Raw genomic sequence first — 24,104 nt, forward strand, 5'->3', positions numbered from 1 at the left:
AAGGTTTTAATTCCTAATGATCTGTATATCAACTAAAGCGCATACTCACTTACTTTTAATTACTCATGACCTAGTAATTTAAAGGTAGGCCAAATTCCATTAAATAATCTTCTTTAACATATATTATTAAATTATTTGTATTTAAATAACAACCCTATAAAAAAATTACTTTAAAATAATTGTAAATATATAGAATAAGTCTCTTAGTTTTACTTTTAAAATATTTTATATCTTTATCCATATATTTTTATAAAAGTGAACTATCCTAAAAATCATGTGAAAAAACTTTTTGGTGAATTTTATTTATAACTTAAATCAACATATTATAGCAGAACTTTGACATAAAATGTCAGGATAATAATTAAGGAGGAATCAGTCCTCACTTATCATGATTTCGGCAGGAGGATATGATACTGCAGATAAATTATAATTAAAACGAAAAGAATAATCATCACTAATATAGGCTACATCCGAAGCAATTCTAACAAAATTTAAACAAAATTATTCGGATAGTGATGAATCTGAAGAAATTTATGAAAAAATAATATTCAATTGAGTAATTTTGTCACTATATCACTTTTTTTCTCTTTCACCAAAGATTTAGCTGCCAATTCTAACAAAATTACTTTCATATTTAATAGCTATCTCCCAATCATCGCTCATACCCATTGATAATTTTCCAGTTGGTAAAAATTAATCTCTAAGCGTTCTCATTAATTTAAATTCTATTTCACCATTTCCAGGTTCTCCTATACACATTAATCCAATTATTTTTATATTGCATGATTAAATTTTTTATATACTTTGTTATAAATCATTTATTTTAAATCCACTCTTGCTTTCTTCATTTGATATATTAACTTGTAAAAATATATTGACGCCTTCTATTGTTGATAGTTTTTGAGCAAGTGATACACTATCTACAGTATGAACAGTAAGATTTTTGATATGCTTAATCTGAGAAATTTTATTTGATTATAAGTGTCCAATGAAATGCCAATTAGCATCTGGATAAATAGTGGCTTTTAGTACTAACTCTGAAACATAATTTTCCCCAAAATGATTCTAGCCAACTTCTTTAGCAAATCCAATATATTTAGAAGGTTTTGTTTTTGATACAGCTATTAACGTAGTTTATGGAGGTAATTTTTTAGTAATCGATTTTATTTCCTATTAAATTTATTCTTACATTTATGGAAAGAAGTAATAAAATATTATTATATTTTATACTTGTAAACCGAGATTTCAGATGATTTGCGCATATTTAATAATAATTAATTATCATTAATATTTTTATAAATAAATTAAACAAACGCATAAGTAACTATATCACATATATTATATGGTCCTAGTACCTACACAATAATATACTATATTTGGTAGGAATTGTATGTAATTCTTATAATAAATTAAAAATATTTTTTACTTGAAAAATTGTTTACAACTTTATAATTCAAATTAATAGTATTTGTAATCTATCTAGTTCTAATTTTCATTCAATAAAATATTAGTCTAAATTTAATAGCTAGCAGAATTTTAGAATTTTAACATTATTAAACTCCACTTATTTACTTATATATATTTGCAAAACGCGCTTCAGATTATTACTAATAATTTGTATGATATACATATTGCTTATATTATTTACAATAAATATTAATAAGTTAATTTATTGTTATATAAAAGAAAAGCTTGAATTTATAACCATCTTTAGGTATTTATTATATATATATATATTATAATATTAGAACTGATTTTAATATATATATTCTATTATTTTGAATAAATGTAATAAGATACAATATTAAATATCAAATCATTCTAGCTAATTTTAGCAATAAATATTCTTATTCTGATATAGTTAATATAGAATTTTATTTTACATCAACCTTATTTTCTCTTGATATTCTATCCAGTCTTCTTTACTTATGAATTTCATCTTTGTCTTATGAATAATGTGATGATATGGAGATAAATTTGGTATTAAATAAACCTGCTATAAGTTAAATTTCTGGCAACAGCTGAAAGCAGGGTATCCGAATGATAATGGTATTTGGTAACTCTTCAATTTAATTATGTTCAGCATCTAGAAGTGGAAGTAAAAATAATCGAAATAATGAGCTATTTATACTAGTATGAGCTAATTGTGACATAAAATGGATAGTATTTAATAATGTATTTTTAATTGGGAATGGTTCATAAATAAATTTATTTGCAAAAATGTATCCTGTATACGTTGGCAACTTGCAATTTGGTGTCTGATAAGACTTAGATACCCAATTTAAAAAATAATGAAGATCAAATCCCTATGGCATGAAAACTTATACTTAACTTTTAGGTAACTTTTTTAATAAATAAATCCCTAGTTGCCGTTATTATGTAAATTAAGGTGTTTTCTTTAATACATAAGATGGATCTAAGTATAAACGTTAAATTTTATAAGTTTATGTAGCGGAAATCAGATGATCTTTATATTTTTCGAATAAAATTCCGCCAGGCAAATAAATAATTGCATTTTTTTTCTAATTAGAGATGATAATTGGTTTTATTTATAACTAATCTGCAGAATTAGACAAAACTTAGATTCTAAACGTTTATTCGCCAATATTGCAAAGATGAAATTTGTCTATATGCTAACTTTTCTTATTCAATGAATTATAAACAGAATAAAATTTATTTGTAATTTCATTCTGCTCAATTGGAGAATAAATACTTGTAGATATATAAATTTATCCAATAGAGGATATTTCATCCATAACAATAATAACTCCTTCAAATATATATTTCATTTACTATAAATTACAATTAGTATATACTATTGTATAATATCCCTTAAGTAAAAATGTACCGATACAAGATAAAAGAATAAATCGCCTCAGGATCATATGGTTTGGTGTATTCTGCGCTAAACCTAGATAATAATAGACAAGTGGCCATTAAAATAATGGAAAATACATACTAAAACTGGGAGCAAGCGCTAAATGAGCCGGATATAAAAATTCTAACAAATCTCCCAAAGCACCCCAATCTCATAACTCTACTAGATAAGTTCTACTATGAACAAAAACTATACCTCGTATTCGACCTGTTTTCCACTTCTCTGCTCACATTCATACAGGCAAATAAACTAAATTTTTATTAGCACAGAAACATCGCTTTTAAGCTTCTGCAAGGTCTATCGCATCTACACGCGAATTCTCTCATGCACCGCGATCTAAAACCCGAAAATATTCTCGTTAAATGCCCAAATGCTGAAAGTCCCTTAAAAGACGCATTTCTAGCGACTGCAAAAGTTGCGATTTGCGATTTTGGGCTCACAAAAAATTAGCGTCAGAAGCCGCACACGGATTACATCTCCACACGCTGGTATAGGGCCCCAGAGTAGCTTTTAGGTTTCTCAGAATACGACACAAAAATTGACGTCTTCGCAGCGGGTTGTGTTTTGGCTGAAATGTGCAGTCAAAAAGCACTGTTTTAAGGTGTCAAACAAGTGGATCAGATTATCAAAATATGCGAAATTTTAGGCGTCCCTGAACCAATTGGGAGCCCAAAATTGAAGGCTATTTGCGACCGTTTAGGTAGTTTGGGACTAGTAAAATTCGAGAGGTTCACGCGCAGCTACGCGAGTTAGAATATCATGTTGATGGTTGGATGTAATGAGAAACTGGGAGATTTGCTGTGTGGGATGTTAAGGTGGGATCCAATTGAGCGTTTCAGTGTAGTATAGTGTTTACAGCACTCGTATTTTTAAGTTGATTGAAAATTAGATATATTATATAATAATCATATATAATTCATTCCGAATTCCTTTCCCAAAAATGTCAATTTAGTTCGGAAATGGGTTTGGGACAACTAAACCTGAGACGAAAGTCATAGGATTTGGAACAACTATTGGCTTTTAATAAAACAATGCTCAAGCTCCGAGTCAACAGAATATAGGATTTAATTTTAGTACTTAATAGGAAGCCCGCCCAGTATCAAACTTACCTAAATTTGGATTTGCAAATGCGTCTGCATAACCACTTTAGGGGTAATTTAATGTTGATGCATTGAAAGGAAATATTGGTTTTGGCGATGCTAAGCCTGCAGACTCCAAGCCGGCTTTCGGTTTCGGTGCGGCTAAGGTAGATGATAAGCCTGCAGACTCCAAGCCGGCTTTCGGTTTCGGTGCGGCTAAGGTAGATGATAAGCCTGCAGACTCCAAGCCGGCTTTCGGTTTCGGTGCGGCTAAGGTAGATGATAAGCCTGCAGACTCCAAGCCGGCTTTCGGAGTTGGTGCTATCTAGGCTCCTTTATTTGGATAATAATAAAAATCTGTAGTCGCGGGATCCGCGACTTTTGGTTAATAAATAGTTAAAACCGAGTCTATACCTAAACTACCTTTGGACACTCCTCAACCATTTTTTGGTAATGATGATTATGCTAAATTTAAAGATCCTGTTAAGGAGATTGTTAATGTCACTGTTAATTTCCCATCATAAGATAATCTTCTTTCAACAGAAGAGCTATAAAAAGTTGAACTACAGCTATTAAATTATAAGAATGCCTAACTTAAATAACAGTCTGCTAATTAAATAAATAGTTAAGAAGCTAATATAGAATTTTTGTAGTAATTATAGATGAATAAGTTAATTTAGAGTTCAAGTACTAATGTTACTAATTACGAATATTAACGTATTTGTTTAAGAATTAATGAAATGAGAGGTATAGTTGAAGAGGTACAGAAATAGTTAGCCTTATCACAGAATAATACTCAATAACAGGAAATTTTAGACTATGTGTAAAAGCTAGCAACTTCGAAGTCTGATCCTGGATTTTAAAGCTATATTATAATATGTTTATCTGGATTATGTATATTGATGGGAGTTATTCTTTTGTTGAAGAGGAATTGAGTTTATTTGTCATTTTATATTTACTATTATAGATATATTATTTAATTCATATTAATGCCAAGTGAAGATAAAGGATCACATGAATTAAGAAATGACAGAAATTCATAAAAATAAAGAAGAAAACGTCATAAGAAACATTAATATAAGCATAATACATCTGACCAGGATAATCCACATAAAATAATTGTATCTGGAGATTATGATGATTAATAGATATAAGATTAGTAGGAAACTACACATTTTACTTCACATATACACGATAAATAAAAATAATAAGATTATAATGACTATTTTAATGAATATTAAGATTAATAGCATGGTAATGCAGAAGAGGATGACATAGAGAATATTTTATAAACAGTCGAGCATTTTAGTTATTAGAACGCTGATTAGATGTATAAAGAAATGAACTAGTGTGTTGATGCAAATAGAAATACATAAAAGAAACATTATAGCGGAGATAATACTAAAGACTTATATCGTTGTAAACAAGAAATATTTCAGGAAAATCATAAGGATTAATACAATAGACATTCTAATAAATTTATTGGTTAGAATCATGTAAAGGAGTTCACTATTTATTTGAAGATTACAGAAGATATCTAATATAAAGTAATTTCTTTGTTACGTATTGTTGAAACAATAAAATTAGATAAAAATGTTCTGATATTGAAAATATCATCACTCGATTAGATATAAAAACTTGGATTAGAGTTCTCTGGTTATGAATTTTTTATTCCATAATAACATGGAATAATTTTTACTAACTTAAAGAAATAAGTTTTAGATTAAGTTATTACCTATTAAAATTATAATTTATTGACTTTAAAAGATAAAATATGTATTTTTACGTATTCACCATAATAAATTCAGGAAGTTATTCATTCTTATGAAATGTAATAATTTTTATAATAATGAAAAATTCTTTTCACTTTTATGTTTATTCATCCCAATAACGTTTCACACCGTCCATAACTTTATTAAACATAGTAGTTGATATATAATCTTCTGGAGCTTCATCTTTAATAGAAAATTATTCACCAGAAACCCATTAATTGATTTAGATTGTGATTTAAGATTCTTGTTTCAACTACTCCGGTTCTTTTTTTTCATAATCAATAGCAAGGCCTGTGCAAGTTCTTACTCGCATTCCATTGAGGGTTTTAACAGTTGTCAACTCAAGAAGAGTTTATTAAAACCCCTTTTACTCTAATATAGGATTATTCCTCAAATCAACTATGTTTAAGTTTCTTGCATCTGACAAAAATGAAATCTCACCTAGGTCTCGAATTTAATTATTTTAAAGATATACTATTTCCAGACCTTTAAAAAAATAAGTTCCATGCTCATCTTAATGGTTAAATGGTTTCAAAGAATTAATTTAATTGAATCCCAAATGGAGTATTTTTAGCTCAGGCATGAACCTTATAAATTCAAAATCAGTAATATTATTATTCTATAAATTTAGGAAAAATACTCTAATGAACTCATTAAGATTAGATGTGTTTGATATATTTTTATTAGGCAGTGCTAATCTCGTTACAGATTCTGGGTTTATTTCACCTGTGATCTTAAGAATTTCAGATGTTGGTAGCATTTTAATATATTATTTTAATATATACTATATAAAATAATATCATTTGTATAAATTTTCCAAAGCGAAAAACTGAGTGATCCCTATTTACTTACCGCAAATTCTTTTCCTTAGCATCATGCCTTTTTTATATTTCATATCATTAATTTTTTGCTCGTATTTTTCATCTTCTGCAAATAATTTTCCTGCATCTGTAGTATTGCCATCAAATTGGATTTTTTCAGTACTCCATCTCCAACTAGCACTAGTACAAAAATTTTCAATCTCACCATCAAAATCAATTTCACAATGTCCTAAAAATGGCTCTTTTTTAGAATCAATATTACAGGCCAAACTTCCTCGTGAACACCAAGATCTATTATTGATTGCTAGTTTACTGATACCCTCACTTTCGAATCCATCTAAGCAATAATCAACATTAGTAAGAGTAGAGTTATAAAATCGCAGCAATTCATCTAGTTCTTATTTGCTAGGTTCTTGTGAAAAAACAACCTAAGCATCTATATAAATTTTCGAACGTTCTATTGCTTCTAAAACAGTGATATTTTCTGGTAAAATCTATGTTGAAATTTATGGTTTAACAGACGTTCTTGATTTATTTAGTTATTAGTTATATGCTAAATTTGTAGATTTATATGAGTTTGATTTAGTTTATTTAATTGGATTTTGCCCTATTTAGTACAAGGTTCTATTATTTTAGTTAGTTACTGCTATCTGATTAACGTTAAATGCACCAGAAAAATCAAATTTGTGTTCTGTTGAAAGTTCTCCTAATTAATTTGTTAATAAACCATTAACATATGAAAACCGTTTCTAAGCTATTCTAAGAGGTGAAAAACACGCCCATGTTTCTCTAACCGTTTATTATCTTTCTAATTCATCAGTAGTCTTTTAGTCGAAATTAACTATAGTTCTATTATAAAATAAAATTGTTTAAATTGCCTTGCTAAATTATTCGCTCCCTACTTAACTCTCTTCTACATTAAAATTCATTTTTCTTGAGGCTTGAATCTCACAATAAATTAAAAATGTATTCATACATATTATTGGGTCTAGCTTGCGGTGTTTCAAACGGTCTGCTACTACGATAAAATTAAAACCACATATAGATGCTAGATCAACAACTTCTACCATTTATTCATAAGTTATTCGAGGATTTTGTTTTTATGAAACGCAAATATATTCATAGTAATGATCTTCATCCAAAAGAGGGAAAACTGGGGGTTATAATAAGGAAATTGTTTATTAAAATTTCTACTTTAGTTCATCTGGAGAGTCTGTTGTTGGCGTATATATCTATAATATCTACTCACAATCTGCAAATGGGGCGTCAGCTTTAATTGAAATAACGTGTGATTCAACAAATGATGGAGCCGGCTTTTAGATAGATGGATCCGAAAGAAGAGGATGTTAAGGCAATTTTTAAAGTTATTATTACTTTTTAATAGGCTTACTTTAAATAGTTGTGGTAGAGTCCGCTAGTTCCAGTATTTTTCTTATTTCAGACTACATGACTGGAGTGGGAAAATTAATTTTATCAATATTTACTGTATAATATTATTGAATTTTTACTAGCAAAATTAACTGGACATATCTTTTAAACTAAAAAACTTATATCATAATTAGCACTAAATCACTTATAAAATTAATCAGAGAAACTTTTTACGATTGTAATGAAACTATAAATCCAGAATAATTTTCGATAAATACAGTACATTTTATATTCATCACATACTTAAAATTGGGGTACGTTACAATTGAGTTCCGAAATTAATAACTACAGCCCAATTGCTAAATAGCATAATTTTTTTTAAAGCATATGAGATTTTGTCCGCATGAATTATTGAAAAATAACAAAAACTTAAAGAATCGATTATAATATTAGTAATAGCTAAATTGAATATTGATTAGCGATCATCTTTTTAGACTTAAAAGACAATATGATGATATACGTAAGCAAACCTAATTGTTAAAACTAACATGATATCAGAGGTCCTGAAACTCTTATAGATATATCATCCACATCATCATTTTCCTATGCCGATAGTGACTAATCGTGATATTCAAATGAGTCTGGTACTTAAAAAAGATCCATCTAATTTTAAATGCATAATATGACATAATACATCACTTAATATTAAATTATTTCATAATTTAATTGTACTCATTATACTCATCATGACTGAAATTTTTTAAGCGATCTTCTATAGCTATTAAAATCTAACCAGAGTTAATGTTTTCAGCTATATTTAAACAATTTTATATAGTTTAATTATTTGGTTCTCTATTAATTTTGTGTATATTATCTCTTAACAATTATAATAGTAAATTATGAAATGCGTTATGAAATGTAGCAATATTTTAACTTTTTAAAGATTATTGTAACTCTACTGTCTCTAATTATTGTGATTTAGTTAACAATGTAACTGATTTTTATATTTAATCATTAATAAGATTATCTTTAACTTCAATATGTTGTTAATATTAATTATTCAACTTTTTCAAATAAAGATTTTCTGCTATTTAATCATTCAGCGCAAATTATAATGACTTAAATTATGTTTACTGCAGCTCTAGTTGTTATTTATAATTATCATATTTAGACTAGTTTATATCAAGTTGTTAAACTAATTTCTCCACCTCCCTTTCTTTAACTTAAACATTAAGCATACTTTCAATTAATAAGTCTTCTGATGTTTTTAACTATAGTTTAAGTTCAAATATTTAATTTTATGATTATTAATTTAGTAAGTCTATGACAGATTTTACCTGAGCCGTTTTGATGTCATTGGATTTCTAAATAATTCCTTATTATTATATATTCTCAGATTTGTCGAGATTTTTGATATATTCTTATTTAACATCGATACTTTATACTTATTATAATGAATTTTCTTCAAAAATATTATCTATAAACTATAATTTCAATTCTAATTTTTACTATAAATCTATAATTAATTAATCTTGTAATATACAAGTTTTCTCTTTATTTTCTAATTATAGCTATTTTTAACTCAAACTAAAAGAAATTTCAGAAATCTTGGATTTATTATTAGACTATTCGACTAGCATTTTAGTGTTTCGTGTTTCCAATACTCTTTGTTAATCTTACAAAAACTGTTTTTCAATATTAAGTTATTCATTCTTCAAAGTACATTAAATATATTAATTTTCTTTATTTTAATAAGTTTCAATTAATTATTAGTTAGCTGTAATTATTTATATATTTTGGTTTTATTCTTAGTTAACTTAATTCTTAAGCTAATCAATTTGATATTATAAATTTGTTATGAAAGAATTATCTTCTTTATCAAGAATAATACTTTAACTACATGATTCATCTACTACCTATCGTTAATTATTAAAGGTCTCTATATCATTCAATTTATCTTGAAGTTCAGTTATTTATTTAATCTAAAATTCTACAATCTCATTTAATTATTAAATTTCTATCTCAGGAATTATCTCGTTTTTTGATTATGATCTTAAAGCTAATAAATTTTATTCCACTTATTTATTCAATTATTACTACAGAGAATGATTTTTTTCTATTAGTTACTCAATTTTAATATCTTATTAAGTATTCGTGTTCAATAAATTTGATTAAATCTATTAACTCTTTAACATATCATTTGTCTCAATCGTATTTTAAGTTAATTACCCCATTTACAAATGCTAAATTAACTGATCTTATTCGATTAGTTATTAATTTAACTGTTGAATGTGCAAATTTAATTAAGGATGTTCTTTTTAGTAGGATTGTACTAGCTATTGTAATTCGGTTATCCTACTGTCTTGGTCTTACTCTATATTTTGTATTTAAGATTATAGTAATTATGAATAATCTTTTTCTTATTTTAATTAGCTTTTTACTAATTCTACTTCTCTTTCATTTTTTAAATTAGAATCTTAACTCACATTAATATTATTATGTTAATATTCATTAATTTTTGTGTGTTAGGAGTCTAAGCTCTAATTCTTTATCTATAATATTTAAATATCCCTATTTTATTCTTCCAACTCTTATTACTGCTAATTACATTTTTGCAAAAGCATTTCTAATTATTCTACAGTTTTAGTAAGTTATTTTTATAAAATTGCAGCATCACCATGACGAAAGTGTTCTTTTGGAATTTTTGATATGACAGCTGCAAATCTATTATCGATTTCCTAGGTGGATTAAGATAGTGACATTGAGTTCATCATTAAAAATTTACTGATATAAATATTATATAGTTTTATAATTTTATTCAAAATACAAGTAATAATAATTTTAAGAAATACCAGTACTGAATACCGAGATTAGGTTTATACATTTAACTTATCAAGATATCTAAGTAATTAAATTGGTAGTGGCATATATTAATATACTTATTTAAAATTTCATATCGTTGAATAAATTCATTTTTTCATTAAGTTGAAGATTTAAATAATTTTAATAATACACTATTTTGATGCATACTAAAAATTTTATGATCAATATCTTTATTTTTGATGAAATATTAATTTTATTTATCAAGAAAAATTATTTTAATAAAACTTTAGTTCATTATATATAATGATTCTCATAAACCTTTAAAATGCACTAAAACAGACCAATTTTCAGAAAGCTTTATAAGATGTTTAATGATGACCTAGGGTAAGATATTTCACCATCTCCTGCGAAATATACACCAAAACTTTAAAAAACAAGTTAAAATTATATTTTTCCACATTCTCCTTAAAGGCAAAATATTAAGTATTAAGCAACCTCACCATAAAGAAAACATACAGTATTTACTTAATCAAAACCATCACTATATTAAACAAATAAATCTATACCTACTAAATCGATTACCCCAGGGGCTACATATCAATAAACTAAAAAGTAAGTATAAAGAAAAATTTATGCATCAGATAGGTTTCCCGTGAAATATGAATACGCATTCACTCCAGGACCAGGAGATTACTAAGTTACTAGACCATGGATAGCCTCTGGACAAGCTTTTTCAGGCGATCGAGACAAAATTAATATAGATTGGCTAAAATACAACCCCACGTTTGATTTGTGATTTTTATTAACTATGTACAGTTTATTTTTCACTCACCAAATTTCAACCCAGAGTTATCGACAACAACTCTATTATCAATCTAAAGTTATTCAATCATCTGATTAATAAGCTAAATATCAACCTTTTTCTAAAATTTTTCATTAGATTTGATTTTTTACAAGATGCAAATGAACAACTCGTTATAAATTTCTAAACTACTTTCTATTGAAAACTAATTCTTTAGTTACACTGATCCATTTTCCTAGATAATAGTGAAGAATTTTCGCTCCTCAATAGCCTTTTTCGATGAGTAATGGGGTGAGTCTTGATTCAAATAGCACCTAGCAGTTTTCGGCATTTATGGTGACATGATTAGCATCTACTGGGCTGAATTTATGGAGAGGACCTGGTCATCAGATTATTACATATCGTCAATTAGGATGTTAAACGGTTTTTTCAACCCTGGTAATATAGTAGGATCAGGTGATTATGACGATTCTAGAGATAGTTCTAATTGGAGTCGTAAGGAGGATTTTTTATGGCTTAAATTTGGTAGTGATTGCTTCAGCGATGGGGCAATTTCTAATTACTTGAGTTCCTTAAACGTTGGAGAAATTAGCTTGCTGGTAATATCATCAGTTTGATCAATGTCGAAAAATTCAGCATCAATTTAAACATCGTCTATTTATTATAGTTGGAATTAACTGGCTAACTTAAAGTCCATTGCTTGATCAAGATTGATAATTTTTTTCTGTAAGAATTATAGTAAATTTTGAACGTGATCAACTTTATTATAATGATTGATATACATTAGTTAAATAAGTCCGTATAACATTGGTGATGCTTTGAAATATGCCTTAATCGATACTGGTTAGGATTATACATAAGATGGAAGAGGATGATCACAAATTAATAATACCAGATACATTTAGTTTTAGATAATTTGAAATGTGAAAAATGAATTAGAATAGTTTATTAATGGGTCAGATTCAAGTAACAATAATTGTTCTTTCGAATAACAATAATCATTAAAATAACGTTAGGTAGCCGCATCAATTTGAAGCTTAATTAGTTCTTATAGCAATTATTTTGACAACTAATGATTTTATAATTAGTCAATTTCTTGTTCAATAAGAATTAATTATTTCATAGAAGCTACTGGAAAAGATGTTTATATGGAATCTAAATTATTAAGAGAAAGTGATTCATCAAAATTCAATAATACATCAAAAATTTCTTATGTTTTTGTTTTCTATAATGCTAAATAAACACTAAGTTCACCATCTATCCTACCAAATCTTAAATTTGTAGAGAATTGTGCAAATTGTTCAAAATCTTGTATTTAATTTTAAATAAAAAAGTATCTTTATACTTTATCTTTTTTATCTCCAATTAATTCTAATTATTTAAACATAGATTAAATGATAAAAACGTTTTAATTTTAAAAATTAAGCAAAAATATTTATTCTGCTTCTTATAAATGTTTGATAATATCTCTAGTAGTATAAAATGATTAGATGTTACTTGGTAGTTAAAATGGTTAAATATAAGGCATTATATGTTTAACCTTAACGAGTAATATATTGTAAATATATTACTAAATGTAAGAGCCGATTTATTTGTTATATTATTTTTATTAAAAGTAGGTTGATAATGCTATCTCATTTGTATTTTTAATTACTGATGCTAAATAAAATGCAGTATATATATGTAAATATGCGGCTTATAATGATTTAATATGTGATACTGGCTGGTCAAAATTCCTAACTTGCGAGATAGTTAAAAATTAATCATCATCTGAGAAATTTTCTGGAGTAAGACCAATAATAGTCTATAGTGTTTCATAATGCATTTTAACAAAACCTGGGAAAAAATTTAAAGAATTAAGCAAAATTTATTATGCAGAAATAATATGACTTTTATTAAGACATTATAACTTAGACTCAGATTGAATTAACTATATTGAATGTGTTAACACTGATTGAACATCAACTATAATTCTATCAATTTTTTCAGGTACAAGTAAACTCTGAACAACAATATTTTATCTTTAAAGATAACTTTCACTGAATTTTAGTTGTGATTGTATAAGATCCTGTAAATTTTAGGATTATAGAATTAGTAACTATATTTAGTTAGCAAAATAATTTATTTTTTAATTATTATAATTTTTAACTGTAAAAGTATAAATTTAATTTTCAACCTCATAGTTATCTATCTGTTTATTTTATGCTTTTTAAATTAATAACAACTTAATGAAAATATCAGCAAAATTAGGACATTAATTGAAATATTTTAAAAGTAAAAATGAAGCATTGATAATTTTTTATAATAGCATGCTATTTATCTTAAAATCAAATTATTTTTGTTAAAACCACTCAAAGATACAAATTTGAAATAGAATATTAGAAATTTTCTTAAGAATTGATGATATCATATCGTTAACAGTAGGACTAATTAATTTTGTTTCAAACAGTTTCATAAAAAGATCAATAATATTAATTAGTGATTACTGCTATAACTAGCTGACAACTGACTGCATTCTATCTAAATATGTGTCGATGATAGTTAAATAATCAAATATAAAAGAATCAAAATATTAATTAAATGCATTGATAAATAAAAATGAACATTTCTACTATTTTTCTTTGGCCGCAATTTCAGCTGGTCTTGTCTGTATAAGATAATCTTTTGATCTTTTATTATCAAATTATATAATATTTTCTTAGAATGAATTATAGCTGAAATATAATTTTTTAACTGCATTATTATTACTTTACAAACTATAATTTAATCGATTTGAAACATTTTCTTCATTAATCAATGATGATAATTAACTGATATCAGTCAAAATTATTTCTAAATTAATTTAATTTGTTATTAGAATAATAACAGAAGGATTGTCTACAACATTAATGTAATCGATATCTTCATCATCTTAAATAAAAATCCACGAAAAAAGTATTGTCATTATTTTAAATGAATATGTTGGCTTAGTTTTAATTTAATTAATTTTAATGAATTTAATTAACTCTAATAAAACGTTAATAATGGTACCATTTATTTAGTCTTCTAGATCGTTTGTTATTATGTGTTTATACACAAGAATAAAATAGGTATAGTAATATAAATTATCTAAAAATTTTTCTAATAAATCCTAGCTGATCTATTATCTTCTTGTATCAGCTTCAACTAAATTTGTTTAATAATATAATCTAACCTTATTATATAGAACCTGATAATATTATTGCAATAATGTGATATAAAAATATTAATCATTTTTAACTTATGTATAATTTAATAAACTAACAAATAAATTGAATATAAAATTGAATTTAACTATATTCCATGTAATAACTGATTCAAAGAAACACTCTAAGATTTAAACAGCATCATCATACTAATTTAATGATTAATGAGTATACTAAAAAATAATAAAAGCTAGTTAATCTGATACTATGTTTCTATTATAAACGTAATTATCATTACTAACTTATATTCCTATTTCAAATAATGACCTTCTTATAACCTATAAAAACTAAATAATGCTAATATTATTTAAGTTCATATTTCGAGATCTAATCATATAATATAAAAAATTAATACCAAATATAGTTGTCTGAGTATGTAAAAACTTCTTTTCTTATAAATACTTAAAATACTCCTTGTTTTAAATATTAAAAATATTAATTATTTTTTACTAGAATGTTTATAAAGCATCAGAAGAATAATGTTCAATTGTAGACCAGAATATAGTAATCAACTAAAAATAAAAAGGGTCGGTTTTAACATAACCCTCTTTAAGAATGTGAAAATCTGAAAAAATATCTTTTCCTAAAACTTCAAGATACGAATATTTTGCAGTTATTTAGGATGAAACCTCTTATATTTAATACAAATTGTTTTATTATTTCGTAGATTTTGTTTAAATTCGATTGATTAATAACAAAATAATCCAAATGGTTTCCTTAAATATAATTGGATTATCCTCGTTAAATAATGATTCTATTAGTACTTAAATATAAATAACAATATAATTTCTGAGAAGTAAAATTGGTTAACTAAAAAGCTATATTTACTCATCCTTATCAATATTTGAATCTGCAAACACCGATATACTACTTATGGAGTTGAAAATCGTTTTAATCATTTGTGATTCATGTTCATTATTAAAATAAAATGGGCTGATCTTATAATTATTGAAACTTAAAATTCCAGTGTATTTACTCTCAGATTACTACACAGATTTAAAACTATATAATATAAGTTCACATTATGAATTTTAAAGAAGAGAAAGAAGATCAGTTTGTGCGAAATATTGAGGAATTTATTCCAACTTATGATTAATTTCAAAAATAACAAACTCAACTTAATCAAAAACTGTAATAGAAAGTGGAATTAAAAACTAGAAATCATTGTAGAATTTATAATAAACTCTTGACTAAATGACTGATGTACAAACTTCGCTACTTAAATACTAGTTTGTATTTAAATTCTATGAAGAAATGAAGTTAAAATATGATATTTTTGTGTTTTATTACCTTTAACTGATTTATATTTTTATAAAGAGATTTTTATTATCTATATTAGGTAAATATATTTTCATTTTATTAATAATAAGTTTATTTTAAACCTTATAATCATAAAAAAGATGATTTTTCTAATCTTATTCTTTTTAGTTTATTTTTTAAAAGATATAGACCTCCTTGAATATTTAATTATCTATTTTAAGACTATAAGTTGTATTATATGTAAAATATTCAACAACATGTTATTGCTTAATCTTAGTTTTTATAACAAATACTAAACTTGACTAAAATTTCAATAATTAATCATTTGCTTCGTCATCAGAAATTTACTGAGTTTAATTTAGATAAACAATTTCTTTAATACTTTTAATTTAATTTTGAATAAATTTGTCATTGTTAACTAAGCAAGACTCATTATCATAAAATATTTCAGGATAACATTCTTGTGTGAGTATAATTTTGTTCATTTCTTATTTTCCCCAATTAAGATAGCTAAATCTTACTGTTAATAAAAATACATTAATATATTTATCAGAAGCTAACAATAAAGGAATTATTTAAGTTAAATCTTTTTTGAAAAGTTTGGGATACTTATACATCTTGCTTTCTGATACTTAATAAGTATTATATGGAGTAATAGTATAATTTAATTCTTTGAATAATGAATCTTATTGTTAATTGAAATACTCTGAATACTAATTTTGTATTATATTACTAGATGCCATACTTTAATTTATATCAATTACCCCTATTAGAAATGGAAACATAAGGTTTTAGCTAATATTTTTGATAATATCTTTATTAAAAATATTATTTGACACTTTCTAACCTGTATAATATTAGATAGCTTTGTCTGTATCAGAAGAATATCGTTCTATAATATAAACTATCTTCAACTTTGTCAAATCTGGTACTTTCATAAAGAAACACTTAAATGATTAATCTTAGATTAAATGAGTGAATTACTAAGGTATAATATCAGTTGTCATCATTTCACTTACAGGTAAGTATGTAATACTACCATTTTTATTTATTTCTTAATATAAACCTGCTATAATCCTCAACGGTTCTTCAATAAATTTAAGCTTAGTATTAGAAACTAGTGTACTAAAATTTATAGCTATTATAGGTTCAACTTATTAAATAGGTATAGTTGGAATAAATCTAATAGGTTAACGAATAAATTTATTTGCATAATACAATGAAGAGCCTTTTTCTAATCTTTATGGTGGTTTTATGAACTTGTATTGTAATTATTATGGAATTAAATACTATAAATGCTACGACAGATATGGTAATAAGTGCTTTAAAAATTATTGCCGTTGTTGGTCCTGAGGATTAAGAGATTTAACATCATTCTTAAGGAATTCCTGAATTTACACCAAAAATCTATGATTGCATGGGTCAAAAGGTCTAGTATAAAGTTACATCATTTTTATATATACTTATAATATTATGAATTAATATGATTAGAAATCAAAATCAATCAGAATCAGATTATTATTGTTCGTTAAATTTTTTATCATGATCGTTAAATCTTTGCTCAAAATTACCTAATTCTTCCATATTGTAGTCTTTTGAGAAAATTCCAGTCTCTTATTCTAACTAAATTGTCGCATCAAATTATATTTCTTACTGTTGTAATTCTACTTATTAACCACTTCGTTTTTGTAATTCTTCTCTCATATTCCTTGTATCATAGTAATTCTGTTTCTAACAAATTTGCCTTGTGAAAACTTAGGCTTAGCGTTGTTTTTCATCCATTTTTAGTTTAGAAATTTAATATTTATCATATATTATATAAGGATGGATTAAATAATGGAAAGCTCTAGCTCGATGGAGATTGAAGATGAGCATTAGACTAGATTAGGTACAGTTCACGATCAAAAACCAATCTATTTTAATTATAACAATTCAAACCAGTCATTTAATAAATATATTAATCCTCTTTACCTTTTAGGATCTCCATTTTTGCTAAAAACTTAATGCTTACCATTAAACTTTATAAAATAATCCAAGTAACTAGATTTTGAGTAATTAGTGTTAAATATATCAAGATGTATAATAGAATAAAATTTTAACCCAGATCACATTAGATTTACGGAAAAATCTTAGAAAATTGATAACGAATGGAGTAAGTATATATAATAAATGCGAATTAAACATAAAGAGATTTAGTCCAGTCATTCAAGTGTCTTGGATTTTATTAGAAGTGATATGAGGAAAAATAGTAGATTATTGTAAATATTAGGATCTAGTTCATATTTAGTAGACGATTATTATCGTGATAGAAAATTATTTTAGCATGGTTAAGAATAACTGGAGCGAAGATATAGACCAACTAGACATGATATTAAAACCTTGGAGTTTGAATAAAAACAGCAGAGAATATTTAAAAAATAAAAATAGCACTGATGATATATAATATATAAATATTATAGTGTTTGAAAAGTATTTAAAATGCATTAATTTTTTGCTTTGTTATAATCATTTAATATTAAGTCAATGAGGATAATTAATGAAATTCCTTATGCACTTTTACATAATATTGATAAACCTGGTATTTATAATCTTCTTACTAATAAAATTGTATTAAAAACTCCAAGAGCGTAATCCTTTGCAGCCTCTGAATCAGACTTGTTTTTCTTCAGATTTCCTAATAAATATTTATCATAAATAAATCCACAAACTTCTGAGCTGATCTCACATACCCCAGTTTCTTTATCACCAGGGTAGGATTAAATTTTCATATTCAAAACAACAATAGCTATATTGTATCATAATAAAGATAATATTGTATTTAGTAATGGTCGAGAAGATTAATATTATGCTCCTAATTTTGATAATTTTCAGCCTAATCTAGAAAATTCAATTTAAATACAAAATTTCGTTTTTTGTTCTAATTGTATTATTGAATTTGATGTTGAGAATTCATTTTTTTAAGCAAAAAGTTACGAAAAAAATTAAGGAGAGATTATAGAAAAATTAAAAGAAAATTTTCAAATAAACCATATTTTTTATAATGAGAATAATGAGATTATGATAAATGAGATGAAATAAATAGCTATATTTTTTGATTTAGAGTTTTGGTGGGAAGGATAACAGCTTTATTTTGAAATTTTTGATTTATTGTTCGATGAAGAAATAGTTTACAAGTCTACAAAAACTGAAATTAGGTATATGATGGAGTAAGGGGTGAAAAATTTGATGAATGTTGAGGATAACTTGAGTAGTAGTTAAAGTTAACTTAGTTAATTAAATAGCAAAAGTGTCAAAAAACTTGATATGCTTTAGATTGATAGATTGTTAGAAAATAGCGATTCTGTTAGTATTTTACGAGAAGAAGATGAAGATATAGTTATTAAAACTCTTGATTAAGATATAATATCACCTCCATTAAAAACTTTATCTTTATAGGACTAATACATTAAGAACTTAGAAAATATCAAAAAATTCGATCTCGTAGAAGCTGTAGATCGTATATCTAAAACGGGTATAAGCGTTGAACTTGGTGCTGATAATTTATTCCAAGAGATGATCAAATTTCTAAATGGGTGAGTTTTAATTGTACCATTTAACAAAGAATTATTTTATTATATAACAAAATTATACTTTATAACATTAATTTCACTATCCATTAAATGAAATTACAGCTTTCCGATGTTCTAGTTATTTCTTAGCAAATGAATGCTGAAGCAATTTAGACTTTTAGATGGATTCAACATGGTATTTCTGATGTATCTGTCCTTTCATCATGTATAAATTTAGTAGAACTTGATTTATCTTAAAACGCTATTACAGAGATTCTATTTATCTAATTTTTGCCTAACTTAAGACGTCTTTAATTAGATTTTAACGGTATACATTCACTTTAAATCTTCAATAAAACTACCATTAACGGAGACTCAATTTACAAACTATAATATCTTTCACTGAAACAAAATAAAATAACGAACCTACAACAGATACAGGCCCTTGGAAAAATAAAATCTCTGATTTCAGTAAATGTTCTATGTAACGAAATCCTTAATGATCCTCAGTTTTACCAATACGCCTTAGCAATGCTTCCGAATGTTCTTCACCTTAACGAGACATAAGTTCGTTACGAAAACGGTGATCTAATAGATTTAGACAAGTTTATTGATTCTTTGCCTGGAACTGTTGAGGATGTTACTGTGGAGCCTTGGCTACCTGAGTCTGCATTTGATTTAATTGAGCTTCCTGGATTCAATGAGATTTGTATTGAGCTCGAGCAAGCCGTGAGGAGTTCAATTGAGAAGTTTTACGTATAAGAAACATAGTGATTTCAAAGATTTTCAACAGTTTAAAATTCATCAATTTCGGCAAGAATTTAGACATTTCCACTAGCCATCTTATGGAGTAAAATAGCATCGTCGAGTGCACAATGAACCTTGAAAGCAGAATAGTTAGATTAAGATTATAAACATAAAGTGGAATGGAAATAACAGGAAAAATCTAGTTAACGATAATTAGAATGTAAAAATTGTTAGTTATAAAAAGAAGAATATTCGTGAACGTAAACCTTCAGGACGTGCTGCTCCATAAACTTGTTTTTTGCTATTAAAATATAAGGCTTAAAGCGTTCGCAGAATGTCCAGAAGTCGTCTAAAACAGTTGATAGCTATATGCCTAATGTTCCATCAAGTTGAGTAATTGCAAAGGCTCGATTTGATGCATTTTCAGGTTTTTTGATAAATTCGTGGAAAGTCGATATTAACTCGTTATTTTAGGATACTGCAGCTCCGATTTCAGAAGGATATATTTATAATTGATGATTAATATGAACCTAGTCATAGGCTTCAAAATCTATATAAATCTTATATAATGGACATGGTGTAGGGTCAAACTATTCTATAAGCTCAACTTTAAGAGTTTTAATTTCATTACATTGCTAAGTTAAGTAAAATATTTAATTCTCAATATAAAACTAACACTAATCGTCATGTAACGGAAGAAGATATGCGGCTCTTTCGGGTTCCTCAAATCTGACTGCGAACAAAGGCCTAAGATTATGAATATTATTAAATTTTATAGGAATATGGTAAAATACTGTTGTATTTAATGTAATTTTATGCTTGGGGAAAAGTACTTAAATTTATTTTTAGGTTTGAATATATGACCCATTGATGAATATGAAAAGACTTTACTTATCAAGTACAAAATTTTATAAAGTCCAAATATTTGCCATCATTCTCCTGGTATACTAAGATATGTCAATGATGTGTTAAATAATTATATGTGGCTTAACGATCATTAAAAAATTATATATTATACTTATTATATAATAATATATCTTTCACTTTCCATCTTCGCCCTAAACGAAATTATGGTAAATTAGCATTTTCTCTTTTGCCTATTCCTGAATATCCAGCTCGATCTAAAATCTAACAATTCTTTCTTTAACTATGTCCTCTGCTTTTTTATGAATTTAATTGAATTTATAAGCAATATCATCGAGCTTGTCAAAAATCTTTTAAAGATACTACTTTTAAAACAAACTTTACAACTGTAAATAAACCCAGTCAACCTATTCTTAGTTAGAAATTGGTTATTCGGTTATAGCAATTAAAAGCTGTAAAAGCATCTTACACGACTGCTGAATGGAAAATTGGTTCACAATCAAAATTTCTGAATTCTTTAAAACGCTCTCAAACTTACCAGAAAGCTGGTTAAAAACGATGCTCTAAAGTTCAACAATTTTCATTTTGTTTGTCTGGTCTTCGATATTTAGGACCTAAAGTCGAAGATATAGCTCTTTTATGGCGACTACAGACGCAAAAAATGTTGAATCCTTCGAATTTGTAGCATCTAGACACGTCGAAACTGCCTACGAAATAGTGATATTCGACTGCTTTACAACAAGGCTCTCGTCCAGCTATTAAAAGAGTATTCCTATTACCCTCAAAGCGGTGGACTAGACTCTTGATTGCTTGGATGCTAATTTGATGATAATTTCGACCAAATTGGCATTCACCAAATACTTCTAAACCAAAATTCCGATGGTCTGCATGAGCGGTTTCTTCAAGTTTGCTGGATTCTTATTGTCGGTCATGAAGCCCACGAGAAGTTCTAGGGTCTGCTGGATGAATGGTGAGTTAATGCTGATATCATCATATGTAATTTCTAGCTATATCAGAGTCTGATGAGCGTAAAATACGCGTGAGCGCTCGTAGTGCGATTCATCTTCGTGCTGAAAGTCGTCTAAACAGCAGTTGATAATTAAATTTTATAGCTATTCACGGATGCAATCATCCAATAAACCAAGAATTTATACAGGTGTGTGGTATATTATACTGAAAAATCTGAAATCAACAGAAGCGTGTACAGATGACATGATAATACGGTTTAAGGCTTAAATAACGTAATCTTCATAAAACTGAATCAGAGATGAATTGACAAAACCAACAGTTGGTGGGCGTACCAGGTTTTTCAGATCATTTTTAACTAAAAAGAACTGTAATTGATAATTTGTAGTTTGTTTCTCTGGCGTCTTAGAAAGAACACCCAGAGTCAAATTTAGACCGTGCTAAAATGCTTGAATAAAATCTTATAACAAAGATAAATTAAATTTTAGCAAGTCCTCGTTAATTTTTTCATCTAATACACTTTCCATCATATTTTCATATAATGAGCGTATCTTATTCTCTCCGTCTTCATTTAAAAATAATTTCAAATTTTCTTCAAAAGGAGCAAGATCAACGATAACACTTAGAGCTGGATAGATTGCCAAGAAACTACTTAAAAACAGCATTTGATCGATTATTGACTCTTTACTAAAGTCGTATTCCCATTAATTGAAAACTCCAAATTAATTATTATTATTAGCTCCATTAATATCTTTCCAAATATCGTGTTAATTGTCATAAAAGAAGGTTAAAAAGTCAATTGTATCAGCCAAAGGAGCATAAAATCTTTATAAAATACTTCTATAATAAGGTCCATGTCGGAACTCATTGAAACTATAAGAGGAAGATATATCGCGTTTTAAACTCTTTAAAATTAGAGTTTTTATTTTAATACTCTCCCCACTCTCCAGTAATAAAGTTAATATTTAAGGTCTCAAATTAAACCAGCTTATACTTGAAAGTAAATTTTCGTAGGTGGAAAGAATTAGTAAATCAAATGTAACATCATTTTTAACTAAAAGGTTCAGTTTTTCAATAGTTTCCTAAATAGCAATTCCTTGGATTATAGACTATGATAGTATATTAAATTTTTCAGGCATACAAATTGCTTATTTAAAAACATTACGGGAATCAAAAACAGCAATATTAAGCGTTTTTAAGGCTTCTCTAACGATCGTTATATCAGAACTAGCTAAAAATTTTGTAATAATAGCGTTTTTTCCGAACAGTACACCCCAAAATTGCGAAATTTGCGATGCAGAATTTTTAAAAATTGCACCTAAAAGTATAATAAGCTAAACTTTATGCTTTGTTTCAACTTTATCAGCTGAGTTAACGCAATGTGTTACTATTTTTTGCATTGATTTTGCGTCGTTTCTAGGATCTACTTTGTGCTTTGATTGTTTATAGAGAATGTCAATTAGTATTTGTGTGTATTTTTGCAGTGAGTCATCACAGTCTGCGCTAGCGAAAAGGTCAGCGGCCTGGCTCCAAAACAGTCCTACAGCCTCCCAGGAGACAAATTTCGTGCGCGCAAGCGAATGAGAAGCGATAGCTTTGAATAGAGTTATCTCCTCTGAAGATAGTTGGTGCTCCTTAAGAAGCTCAATAACCCTAATGAGAAGTTTATCGCCTTAGCTGCTACCGGTTCTAACCTGATGGTTTAGTAGATACTTGTCAAGCTTAAAAGCTATTTTTTTGAGCTCTTATATGTTGGTTGATGATAGAAACTGAGTATAAAGTTAGTTATATTGGGCCTGCATTTATTTAAAAAAGGAAAGGATAATTAAGTATTGAATTATATAATAAATATATATGTTATAAAATAATGGAAACGAAAATTAATATTCTAGTCAATTATATAATATTACAGACATAAAATACATATGCTTTTATTATTAATAATTGATGAA

The 24,104-nt window shown here is 26.7% G+C and overlaps 16 protein-coding genes across 16 annotated transcripts; 7 read left to right on the plus strand and 9 right to left on the minus strand. All coding sequences in view use genetic code 6, as the record gives it.

Moving 5' to 3' along the window:
* Nucleotides 1-573: 573 nt before the first annotated feature.
* SS50377_20180 (Pyridoxal phosphate enzyme, YggS family) lies at nt 574-1,191 on the minus strand (the record flags this gene model as incomplete). The annotated part of the gene is made up of 1 exon (XM_067904125.1): nt 574-1,191. The coding sequence occupies one exon, from the start codon at nt 1,189-1,191 to the stop codon at nt 574-576; it is 618 nt and encodes a 205-aa protein (XP_067767607.1).
* A 620-nt stretch (nt 1,192-1,811) lies between these two features.
* On the minus strand, nt 1,812-2,789 carry SS50377_20181 (uncharacterized protein; the record flags this gene model as incomplete). Its single annotated transcript, XM_067904126.1, has 1 exon — nt 1,812-2,789. The coding sequence occupies one exon, from the start codon at nt 2,787-2,789 to the stop codon at nt 1,812-1,814; it is 978 nt and encodes a 325-aa protein (XP_067767608.1).
* Nucleotides 2,790-2,842: 53 nt separating this feature from the next.
* On the plus strand, nt 2,843-3,760 carry SS50377_20182 (Kinase, CMGC RCK; the record flags this gene model as incomplete). The annotated part of the gene is made up of 1 exon (XM_067904127.1): nt 2,843-3,760. The coding sequence occupies one exon, from the start codon at nt 2,843-2,845 to the stop codon at nt 3,758-3,760; it is 918 nt and encodes a 305-aa protein (XP_067767609.1).
* Nucleotides 3,761-3,818: 58 nt separating this feature from the next.
* SS50377_20183 (uncharacterized protein) lies at nt 3,819-4,892 on the plus strand (the record flags this gene model as incomplete). The annotated part of the gene is made up of 1 exon (XM_067904128.1): nt 3,819-4,892. One exon carries the CDS (start codon nt 3,819-3,821, stop codon nt 4,890-4,892), a length of 1,074 nt encoding a protein of 357 aa, XP_067767610.1.
* A 54-nt stretch (nt 4,893-4,946) lies between these two features.
* On the plus strand, nt 4,947-5,810 carry SS50377_20184 (uncharacterized protein; the record flags this gene model as incomplete). Its single annotated transcript, XM_067904129.1, has 1 exon — nt 4,947-5,810. One exon carries the CDS (start codon nt 4,947-4,949, stop codon nt 5,808-5,810), a length of 864 nt encoding a protein of 287 aa, XP_067767611.1.
* A 10-nt stretch (nt 5,811-5,820) lies between these two features.
* Nucleotides 5,821-6,489, minus strand: SS50377_20185 (Leucine-rich repeat protein; the record flags this gene model as incomplete). The annotated part of the gene is made up of 1 exon (XM_067904130.1): nt 5,821-6,489. One exon carries the CDS (start codon nt 6,487-6,489, stop codon nt 5,821-5,823), a length of 669 nt encoding a protein of 222 aa, XP_067767612.1.
* A 39-nt stretch (nt 6,490-6,528) lies between these two features.
* SS50377_20186 (uncharacterized protein) lies at nt 6,529-7,998 on the minus strand (the record flags this gene model as incomplete). The annotated part of the gene is made up of 1 exon (XM_067904131.1): nt 6,529-7,998. One exon carries the CDS (start codon nt 7,996-7,998, stop codon nt 6,529-6,531), a length of 1,470 nt encoding a protein of 489 aa, XP_067767613.1.
* Nucleotides 7,999-8,613: 615 nt separating this feature from the next.
* SS50377_20187 (uncharacterized protein) lies at nt 8,614-10,692 on the minus strand (the record flags this gene model as incomplete). Its single annotated transcript, XM_067904132.1, has 1 exon — nt 8,614-10,692. One exon carries the CDS (start codon nt 10,690-10,692, stop codon nt 8,614-8,616), a length of 2,079 nt encoding a protein of 692 aa, XP_067767614.1.
* Nucleotides 10,693-11,066: 374 nt separating this feature from the next.
* SS50377_20188 (uncharacterized protein) lies at nt 11,067-11,537 on the plus strand (the record flags this gene model as incomplete). The annotated part of the gene is made up of 1 exon (XM_067904133.1): nt 11,067-11,537. One exon carries the CDS (start codon nt 11,067-11,069, stop codon nt 11,535-11,537), a length of 471 nt encoding a protein of 156 aa, XP_067767615.1.
* A 28-nt stretch (nt 11,538-11,565) lies between these two features.
* On the minus strand, nt 11,566-17,478 carry SS50377_20189 (uncharacterized protein; the record flags this gene model as incomplete). Its single annotated transcript, XM_067904134.1, has 1 exon — nt 11,566-17,478. One exon carries the CDS (start codon nt 17,476-17,478, stop codon nt 11,566-11,568), a length of 5,913 nt encoding a protein of 1,970 aa, XP_067767616.1.
* A 49-nt stretch (nt 17,479-17,527) lies between these two features.
* Nucleotides 17,528-17,809, minus strand: SS50377_20190 (uncharacterized protein; the record flags this gene model as incomplete). Its single annotated transcript, XM_067904135.1, has 1 exon — nt 17,528-17,809. The coding sequence occupies one exon, from the start codon at nt 17,807-17,809 to the stop codon at nt 17,528-17,530; it is 282 nt and encodes a 93-aa protein (XP_067767617.1).
* Nucleotides 17,810-17,863: 54 nt separating this feature from the next.
* On the plus strand, nt 17,864-18,460 carry SS50377_20191 (uncharacterized protein; the record flags this gene model as incomplete). Its single annotated transcript, XM_067904136.1, has 1 exon — nt 17,864-18,460. One exon carries the CDS (start codon nt 17,864-17,866, stop codon nt 18,458-18,460), a length of 597 nt encoding a protein of 198 aa, XP_067767618.1.
* Nucleotides 18,461-18,505: 45 nt separating this feature from the next.
* Nucleotides 18,506-19,603, plus strand: SS50377_20192 (uncharacterized protein; the record flags this gene model as incomplete). Its single annotated transcript, XM_067904137.1, has 1 exon — nt 18,506-19,603. The coding sequence occupies one exon, from the start codon at nt 18,506-18,508 to the stop codon at nt 19,601-19,603; it is 1,098 nt and encodes a 365-aa protein (XP_067767619.1).
* An 83-nt stretch (nt 19,604-19,686) lies between these two features.
* Nucleotides 19,687-20,349, plus strand: SS50377_20193 (Leucine-rich repeat protein; the record flags this gene model as incomplete). The annotated part of the gene is made up of 1 exon (XM_067904138.1): nt 19,687-20,349. One exon carries the CDS (start codon nt 19,687-19,689, stop codon nt 20,347-20,349), a length of 663 nt encoding a protein of 220 aa, XP_067767620.1.
* Nucleotides 20,350-20,351: 2 nt separating this feature from the next.
* SS50377_20194 (uncharacterized protein) lies at nt 20,352-21,320 on the minus strand (the record flags this gene model as incomplete). Its single annotated transcript, XM_067904139.1, has 1 exon — nt 20,352-21,320. One exon carries the CDS (start codon nt 21,318-21,320, stop codon nt 20,352-20,354), a length of 969 nt encoding a protein of 322 aa, XP_067767621.1.
* A 42-nt stretch (nt 21,321-21,362) lies between these two features.
* SS50377_20195 (uncharacterized protein) lies at nt 21,363-23,954 on the minus strand (the record flags this gene model as incomplete). The annotated part of the gene is made up of 1 exon (XM_067904140.1): nt 21,363-23,954. One exon carries the CDS (start codon nt 23,952-23,954, stop codon nt 21,363-21,365), a length of 2,592 nt encoding a protein of 863 aa, XP_067767622.1.
* Nucleotides 23,955-24,104: the final 150 nt, after the last annotated feature.

The sequence above is a fragment of the Spironucleus salmonicida genome, chromosome 1 (genome assembly GCF_000497125.1).
Source record: "Spironucleus salmonicida strain ATCC 50377 chromosome 1, whole genome shotgun sequence".
In the NCBI taxonomy this organism is placed as follows: Eukaryota; Fornicata; order Diplomonadida; family Hexamitidae; genus Spironucleus; species Spironucleus salmonicida.